The sequence below is a fragment of the Haliaeetus albicilla genome, chromosome 20 (assembly GCF_947461875.1).
Source record: "Haliaeetus albicilla chromosome 20, bHalAlb1.1, whole genome shotgun sequence".
NCBI lineage: Eukaryota > Metazoa > Chordata > Aves > Accipitriformes > Accipitridae > Haliaeetus > Haliaeetus albicilla.
Window position 1 is genome coordinate 12,103,671 of NC_091502.1, and position 9,639 is coordinate 12,113,309.

General features: G+C 41.3%; 1 protein-coding gene across 5 annotated transcripts in view; it reads left to right on the top strand.

The window, feature by feature from the left end:
* Positions 1–9,289, top strand: part of PDGFD (platelet derived growth factor D) — a 148,314-nt gene extending 139,025 nt beyond the window's left edge. For all 5 annotated transcript variants that reach the window (XM_069808300.1, XM_069808299.1, XM_069808303.1 and 2 more), the window contains one exon: positions 5,717–9,289. In XM_069808300.1, coding sequence (XP_069664401.1) covers positions 5,717–5,851 — 135 coding nt within the window. In that variant the 3' untranslated portion in view covers positions 5,852–9,289. The remainder of the gene's footprint in view (positions 1–5,716) is intronic.
* Positions 9,290–9,639: the final 350 nt, after the last annotated feature.

A 9,639-nucleotide genomic window follows, 5' to 3' on the forward strand; every position in this document is an offset into this window, starting at 1 on the left:
TGAAGTCATGTTGGCTGTCACCAATCACCTCCTTATTTTCCATGTGCCTTAGTATAGTTTCCAGAAGGATCTGCTCCATGATCTTGCTGGGCACAGAGGTGAGACTGTCTGGCCTGTAGTTCCCCAGGTCTTCCTTTTTTCACTTTTTAAAAACAGGGGTTATGTTTCCCCTTTTCTAGTCAGTAGGAACTTCCTGGACTGCCACAGCTTCTCAGATCTGATGGATAGTGGCTTCATCCACCAGTTCCCTCGAGACTCATGGATACATCTCATCAGGTCCCATGGACTTGCGCACCTTCAGTTTTCTTAGATGGTCTTAAACCTGGTCTTCTCATACAGGTTATTGTTTCTTCTAATAAATAAAGTAAATGATAATAGGTAAAAAATGGCTATAAGCAACTGGATACCCCTTTTTTTAACTATTTTTCAGAAGTGTTCACTAGGTTTCCTATTACTCTTTGCTTTTTATTAAAACAGAAATCAGCCATCATGGACTGTCATGGCTAAATGTTGCCTGACTTCAAAGGTAAATGATACATGGCTAGGACCATCAGTGAATGCTGGAGGGAGTGACTCACCTCATCTGGCTCCACCCATCTAAAGCTGCAAGTCCAGCCTTTGGGCTCCTTTCCTAGTTATCAGAGCTAGCCCCACCAGAGGTGGGTGTTTCAGGTGAATCGTTCTCTGGAGTCACCTCTTTGTTGCTGCTTCTACTGGAGAAATGCTGGGTATGGGTCAGGGGGAACAGGTTATCTCCAGATGGGTCTTTTCCCTAGCAGTCAATACTGCTTTTTTCTCCTCAGCCTCTGATCACGAAGTTCTCTTACTGATCTGCTGAAATTAGAGGGGCTGCCAGACCATCAGCCCTGACTTCCTGTCCTTCACAGGCCATTGGAGAGCACCCTGTTCCTCCCAAAGCAAGACCCAAACTTGTACTGTATACCTTCTGGAAAGGTAGCTATTTTCTGATGTCTTCAAACAGGCTGGAAACCTGTGTCCAGGTGATGAGTTGGCCTGACTTAAACAAGTGTGCCCTAATTCCAGTTTGAGGTTTTCTGGCTTCAGCTTCCAGATACTGTTTTTTTGTGATAGCTTTGCTCTCTCATTTAAAGAGTCCTTCAAAAGCTAACATATAAATTCAATGCATGATCAATAAGCAAGGTTCCTGGCAGGGAAACACGTGTAATCATTTTCTTTAGATTTCCTTCACCACTGCCCCCAAAGTAAAGCTATGCAGTGGCCACAGTCACCTCACCTTGAAACCTCTCAGATGCTCAGACATTATCTACAAAGTAAGATGCCATCCAGCATATTGGTGTGTTCCTATGGAGCTATCTGCACAAGAAATGCTACAAGGCCCTGATACCCTTTTTTGTATTACCTAGAAACACCAAATCCAGCTCAGAAGCTAAGTCATCTGTCTTGATTTTTTTGTTGTTGTTGCTTTAATAGGTTTATGACCATAATTAACTCAGTGTTTGATGAGGGGGATATGGCTGTAGTTATATGCTCTTTGTGAGGCAATGATCTGAACTGATGAGGCACCACATTTTGATTAGTAGTGACAGACGTTGCTCCTTTAATTTGAAAACTGCAAAGTTATTGTTTTTTGCCCACACAAAACAAACCTTCTGAGCATTCCAGACCTTCCTCACATCCATATTTTCTTACAGCTCTTGATCCCATCAAAAAAAGAGCAATAAAGTGTCCTGAACAAAATTTCTTTGAACTGTTTTCATTAATTCAGTGGTTCCTCACCTTTAAGGACCTGACCATGTAATGAATAAACAGCAGCTTTTTCAGAATAAAGGGTTTTCTTTCAATTACTGTGGTCACTAGAAATGGCCTTACTTCCTGATTCTTTTCAATTCCCTTGTATTTAGCTGAAACTAAAACTATTAGATGAAGCTAGATGGAGAGCTTTGAACATCAGTTCCGAGATCAGCTGTTAAAGCAGTCCTACGGAGGGATTTGGACAGGCTGGATCAATGGGCTGAGACCAATTGTATGAGGTTCAACAAGGCCAAGTGCTGGGTCCTGCACTTGGGTCACAACAACCCCACGCAGCGCTACAGGCTTGGGGAAGAGTGGCTGGAAAGCTGCATGGCGGAAAAAGACCTGGGGGTGTTGGTCGACAGCTGGCTGAGTATATGAGCCGACAGTGTTGCCAGTTGGCCAAGAAGGCCAACAGCATCCTGGCCTGTATCAGAAATAGCGTGGCCAGCAGGAGCAGGGAGGTGATTGTTCCCCCGTGTTCGGCACTGGTGAGGCCGCACCTCGAGTCCTGTGTTCAGTTTTGGGCCCCTCACTACATGAAAGACATGGAGGTGCTGGAACATGTCCAGAGAAGGGTGACCAAGCTGGTGAGGGGCCTGGAGCACAAGTCTTATGAGGAGCGGCTGAGGGGACTGGGGCTGTTTAGCCTGGAGAAAAGGAGGCTGAGGGGAGACCTTATCGCTCTCTACAACCACCTGAAAGGAGGTTGTAGCAAGGTGGGAGTCAGTCTCTTCTCCCAAGTAACAAGCAGTAGGACAAGAGGAGATGGCCTCAAGTTGCACCAGGGGAGGTTTAGCTTGGATGTTAAGAAAAAATTTCTTCACTGAAGGGGTTGTCAAGCCGGGGGAAGTGGTTGAGTCACCATCCCTGAAGGGATTTAAAAGATGTGTAGGTGTGGCACTTACAGACATGGTTTAGTGGTAGACTTGGCAGTGTTAGGTTTATGGTTGGACTCGATGATCTTAAAGTTCTTTTCCAACCTAAAAGTTTCTATGACTCTCTGATTCTATAATTTCAGCTGTGTTCAAACACTGCTTTCCTGTCTCGTCTGGGGAAGTGCCTGCCAATTCATTTTTCTACTCTTATCAGCAAAGCCCGTATACTGTGCTCATGTTTCTTAATATAAAACACAGGGAAAAACCCCAAGCTGTCAGGAGGTCTGTTAGCTTAAATACAGCCCACATCTTTGCTCTCATCCTGTTGCATACTTTCATTTGCTCTCAGTTGAAAAAAGCAGATCTACCTACCCATGATCTTGCAAAGTGCCAATCATGTGAATTTGTCAGATTTTGATGAAAGACTTCTTTAAATAAAAAACTTTATCATAGGTTCAGCATCAGCAGCTGTACTTGATTTTAAAAGTATGTTTTCTTAAAGAAAGCATCTTTGAAGGTGCGGTCTATTTTCAGCTCTGTAATAATCGCAGCAACCTGATTAGGTTCAGTTCCCCTGTGTTTTGGATGAGTGTGGTACAGTGAATTGTCCTGGTGTCCATCAGGATTTATTGCATATATTGAAGCAGTCCACTTCAATTCAAATTCAAATCAATTCAAAACCATTATAATTTTTTTTGCTTAAAAAAAAAAATAAAATGACATCTCTGCATTTCTAACAGAGAAAAGTAATTATATATTTCCAACATATTAAAGCAGCATGTCTGCACCTTGCTTAGGCACAGTCCTTCCTCTCAGTATTACTTAGGTTAAACATAAATTTTATCACAAGATATAGATTTTGTTCCGTGCTTATCACTTTTGTTACATCCCATGGCTTTCCTGCCCTCCAGGCATTAATGGTAGAGAACAAATGAAGGCTGCTCACCTGCCTGCCCTTCTCCACCTGCTCTGCACAGCATCTATGGTTAACCTTTGGCAAGTCATTCACACTTACTTTTTGGGACTTTCTAATTCTGTTGAAATTGCTAGTACTTTGTTGATCTGGTATGTAGCTGCTTATTCCTTCTCCTTCCCAAGACCATCTCAATTCTTGTATGGTGTTGTGATGTCAAAGTACAGAAAGTACTTTGTAAAAAAAAGAGGTTTATTAATTGAGTAACAGTATGATGTGTTAGTTAGGAGACCTGTTATTCAGGGCAGAAGTGTGGGTATTTCTGTGGCTTTGACACTAAAGATGTTTAGGTCCCACTTCCCACTTGACCAGTGGCTTTAGCAGGTTATACACAAGACAGACTTCTCTCTATTTTTTGAACAAGCAAGACAAATATAGCTGAACTAGCAGTCATTTTGCCAAGCTAGCATGAGTCACAATAGTCTGCCAAGACATAAGATGTGTTAGTTTTAGTACCGTACTGGTGCATGGTTTCTGGACTCAAGTGCTTGAGGCCACAGAGAGCAGAACTGGCCCACCTGCCTACCACCAGCTGTGGACTGCAGCCTTTCTTTCTCCATGTCCTGCTCCCCATCAGTAAATACGTGATTTCAAAAGGGAAAGGACCATATAATGCTGCTGGTACTTTTTCTACTGATGTGTTGCAGATCCTTGAGCAAATCAGTTTCAGATTCTCTGTCTATACAAGTTTGACAATGATGCGTATCTTTCTGTGCAATGCACTGTGAGATTTGGAAAGAAAAATGTAGGAGAGTTAAAGTGTTCTTAGTCTTAACTCATATGTTGTACCTAATCCAAACTAGTATTTGAGCTTCAGGGCAGAAATTGGAAATTAATATCTCTTTTGTTAAACTACTGGATGCCCATCAACAGCAAACTAATGAAACAAAACAGATTTCTCCCCCTCAACCTGCACCACCATGCTAGTGGGAATATGAGCTCTTACACAGCAACTCACCCTCCAGTGGTGGGCTTGCAAAGCATGCCCCTGCAACCCACCATCCTCCTCAGCATTTTCCAGTCCATGGTTTACATACTTACACTATCACAGAAGTTTAGATAGGATGCAACATTATGGCTGTTTCCACATATCCACAGACCATTTTCAGGGAATCATAGATTCATATAATAATATGGGTTAGAAGGCAGCTCTGGGGGTCATCTAGCCCAATCTCCCATTCAAAGCAGGGAGAATTTTGAAGTTAGGTGAGGTTGCTCAGGGCCTTGTCCTGTTAATTTTGACTATCTTCAAGGTTTCTGCAACCTCTCTGGGCAACCTGCTCCAGTGTTTAACCACTCTCAGTATTTTCTTCCATATACCCAAATAGGATTTCTTTTGTTGCAACTTATGTTTGTTGCCTCATTTTCATCTCCTTTATAACCTTCAACACTCCTTTTTAGGAGGTTTGGGGTTATCTTGCCTCGACAGAATTTTTTCAGAAGCATCCTATATGATGTATATTTCCCTAGGAAATAATTGTTTGTTTGTTTGTTTCACATTATTCACAGTAAATTCTTAAGAAATTATTTAAATTGAAGGAGAGATTTTTAAGATAAGCCAACAGAAGTCAGATTCCAGAGAAACTCAATAGGATCCGGCACATATTTTGCACAAGCTCCATTCATCTCCTTCTGCCTCCCACAGGCATTTCATTTTTGGACCAATTCTAATGATATGTGCTTCAGAAATTTCAAATTGCATAAAAAAATGTTCCTTGTTCTTTAGAGCAGAAATATTATACAAGTGAGAGAAGGGGCAGAGCAATTCAAATATGTATGGGACTGCAAAGATGAGCCAAAGGAAACATGCTTGATAATTTGCATGCAAAAGAGCAACGCTGGACATGGTTAGGGAACTGCACGATATAAAGATACCTGATGTAGGAAATAATCCAATCTGTCAAAGCTCCAGGACAAACAGTACAGCAGGATGTCACAGAGTGGAAAGAAAAAGCTGAAAGTAAAACAAAAACGTGTCCAAATTAATGCTGGTCAGGGCCATTAAGGGCTGTTTGTGCCCTCAGGGTCCCAACACTCTCCTCAAATCTCTAACAGTGTTTTCTAATCAATGCATTTCTATTGATCCTCCCAGGTGCTGAAATTCGTCCCTGAGGCTGGGCATACCAGAAGAAAAGGCAGAACCAGGAACAACATGGCCTTAGTAGATATACAGCTGGATCACCATGAGCGTTGTGATTGTATCTGCAGTTCAAGACCACCCCGATAAAAAAAAAAAAAAGGAAAAACCAAGACACACTAATTGCGGCTTACCAGACATTTACTTTTAAGCAGGATTGCTCTGCGGACCTTTGCTCACTAATCATTTGAACTTTGCTACTAGCCTGCCTTTGCAATTAGCAAAAATGATCGCTGTGTTTCAGCATAGCTGTGCTGATTAGTGCCATGGCAGCTAAACAAGTATATCATAGATTTATGTATCGGCATCCAAGAATATAGAATTATGGTTATCTGTAGCTAGATTCTGAGAGTTAAGATTTTCAAAGCTCACTTGTAGTCCTTAGGCACACAATGCCCACTGAAATTAAACACCAGTTGTGTACGTATTTGTGGTAGCTGGCAATGAAATAGCATTGTGTTTCTGTTTCTCACTCACCAGTTCCTACACTCAAATTCTGCTGCCATTTCTACCTGCTCCGCTCTCTTGACAGTCAGTAGGGTTTTGTGGGTACAAATGAAGAAAGAATTTGAGCCTGTATGAGTGTAAAATGGTTTGTCCCGCTCCAAGAGGGAACTTCCCAGCGTTCCAGCCCAATACAGTGAGATGTAATGATGAAATAACACACCAATAAAGTCAAATCTCACTGTTTGTACTCAAGCAGATTGTGTGCTGAAATTAGTAGATGCTTTGCATAAGCTGGGACACTGGTGGTGGTAGGGGGGTGTGGAGGCTGGTACTTTTGCCACGGTGACTCCATGGGAGCCATCACCCAGGCGCTTCTGCTAGAGGGGGCTCCTGCTAGGTCCCCACGTAAATCCCTGTGGGCTGGGGTTGATTCTGGTCTCTACCTACCTGGGCTGAAGTCCTGCCCCTTGCCCAGAGCTGCCAACAGTTGCCCAGGAGGAGCCCCCTCTAGAAGAAAAGGGAGAGACAGTCCACCCCTTGTATCCTCCTCACTGCAGTTTGAGGAGTGCCATGTTTCCCCACGCAGGCAATGAAGATAGGGCACTTGTTTGTTGAAAATATTGATTTGTTTTGCAGTTGTGTTATTGGAAACAAAACTGTGCTTGAGATTTAATTATCATTATTTGCTTTGGGGTTGGTTTGTTTGTTCGTTTGTTTGTTCGTTTTAAATATGGATTATTAGAACTTTGTCATATATGCATTAATCTTAGTTATCTGAGGTTAGTTGTCTCATTTCAGCTCTGTGTATTGCTATGGTTAAACTGTTGACAGTGAATTTCTTTTTGATTGCATTTTGCTGAGGCATATTAACTCATTAAGCAATGTCTGTCTGTCATAGAAAATGTGCATCATTTATTAACTTCCAGAAGATTATTATTAAACACCATCTCATAATAAAATAAGCACTTTAAAAGCTATAGCATAGCTTCCTATGCCTTTTAAAATATTATGAAAGTGCTCTAGATGAAAAAAAGGAAAAATAAAATCCTTCCAAACTAGCTTTAAAGGTTTTTAAATGCTGCTCCAAAAGTGTAAAATACAGGCACACTTAAGTCTGGCAAAGAATTGGAGTTTTGATCATGAATGTAACAGAGGGAATGGGGCGGCACGTTTAATGGCTAAGGTTTTATATTTAATAGCAGCTGCATCAATTCATCTTGTATGTGTTGCCTATTGTGTTTCTGTCTCTGAAAGAGTAAAGTAGTTTGACAATAGTGTGTTATAATTAGTGGAAACTGGCATGTGCTATCATATAGTATTCAGAGCCTTCAAGCCAGTATGTTTTAGCAATCTACAGTTTTGTTAAAAAAGCGCCCTAATGTTCTGACTTATCCTTTTTATCAGCTCAAGTATTTTATAAATGTTCTTATAATTTTAGCAAAACTTTACTGAAACAGCCCTTAGAAATGTTGTGTTACTTTCTTTCCTGTACTTCAAGCTTTGAGATTCAAAAAGTGTGGGTTTTTTATTATTTATATTAATTTTTCCTCTCTGGCTCCCAGATGTCTATTTAAAAATGCTCCTGAATGCTGACTTGGGAAGTGAGTCATCATTTTTCAAAGCAATTCACATTAAAAGAACAGCACTGTAACCAAAGATTGCCAGCTTTGTTTCGTAGTTCAGGAGTCTTTAAAGAAGACTTCATTCTTTTTCTGTTTCTAGCTTAATAACAAGATTGATCTAGCCCTTCCATAATTTTTAGCTAATTTTGGAAGAAATTTGCATGCGAGACCTTGGCAGTATTGATTGTTTTTGAGACAGTGCACTCCAGTGTATATTCCTGACTGAATTATGCCCAAATGATGCCTAAGCACTCTGGCCTCATAGTTAGCATTGGTTGTAGGAACCATCAGTTTCATATGGCTTCGTGCTTTAAGTGGTCCTTTAATTCCCACCCCCCCAGGGGAAAATGTGCACCAAGCATCCACTGTGCCTGGTGCCTCCCACTCACCTCTGCCTGCTGGTCCAGTTTCCAGTCCAGTCCAGCCCTGTGTTGGGAGGGGTATTTACATCTCCTAATTTGGGGGATCCAGCCTTGTGTGGAAGCCTGAGTTACTGCTAAAGGCAATTGGGTGAGAGAGGCTCTTCCAAAGTGTGCCTTAGCCCCTAGGTTGAAATTGGCCAATGTGGGAACTTTTCTTTCTCTCTTTTGACTATATAGAGACATCAGAAATCTGATCTGGGCATCTAAGTGAGATACACAAAGGTGGATGATATGAATACTTATTTTAAAGACTGAACAGCTAGTAGTTTAACTAACTGAATTAGATAGAGGTAGCAGTGGCTGCCAGGGTCCAGCAGAAAAATTCAGCTGTAAAGTGGTATAACAGGGATTACCCTCTTGCTTAATGTTGGGTTCACTTTCTTAAATACAGGCTAAACTTGTCACAAAACTTAAAGCATTACTCCTGGGACACTTAATAATGAATGGAACCAACCACTGCTTCATGATGCCATCTGCCATACAGATAGCATGCTCCTGGCCAGTGCAGGAGAGTCAAGGGTGGGCTTTATGTTGCAGTGTGGGGATGATAACATACATGTGAACTAAGAAAAACTCCCCAAATCCCAAGCCCCATGCTGCAATGACCCTGGTGAGACCAAATACCAGCAAAACTTTTCCTTTCTATTTATTAGCAGAAAATGCAGAGATGTTTTTCCATACCTTTACTGTCTCTTTTGTCTATGTAATAATTATTATGTTGTTTACATACTATTTTAATTTAAAAAGCAAAGCTATTAAAAAAACCTAATCTGATTCATTTTTATTGGTGGAATTGGAACCTCCCAAAATAAATACATTTTCAAAGGAAATTCAGAAAGATTCCTAATTTCAAACTGCTCACTAGCTTTTTATTTACTGTATTCTTCTGGGATAGAGCCTACTTTCTCAAGTGCAATCTATATTTTTTTGTTGTTGTTATCTCAGTTAAATGCAGCTTTCCTAGCAGTATTTTTTACTTTATCCAGTATGTAATGTGTCTTATCTTGATGAAAAAATAAATACTGCTTTTGAAAGAAGATATGCTGAGTGATTATTCAGAATTCAGATGAACTAAAACCCCTGATTTACTGGAAGACATTTCCACACTATGATACCATCCGTGCTAGGTCTCCTGGTGAATTTTGGCAGTCATTCACAGGAGCATCGGGGAAGTACCAGAGTGCAATTTTGGGATAATCGACTTTGAACCCCCAAGCTGGAAGAGCTGACAGCTTCCTTGTAAAGCAGTAGCAGTGTGACAGCAGCACAGGATTTTGGATAGCCAGATTAGGGCACTCTCCCAGACTCAGTGGTGGTCTCAGCCCCCGTAGGTTTGGCATGGCTCCAGCAGAGATGTCTTCACTTGCCCTACTGAAGTTGCTCCTTA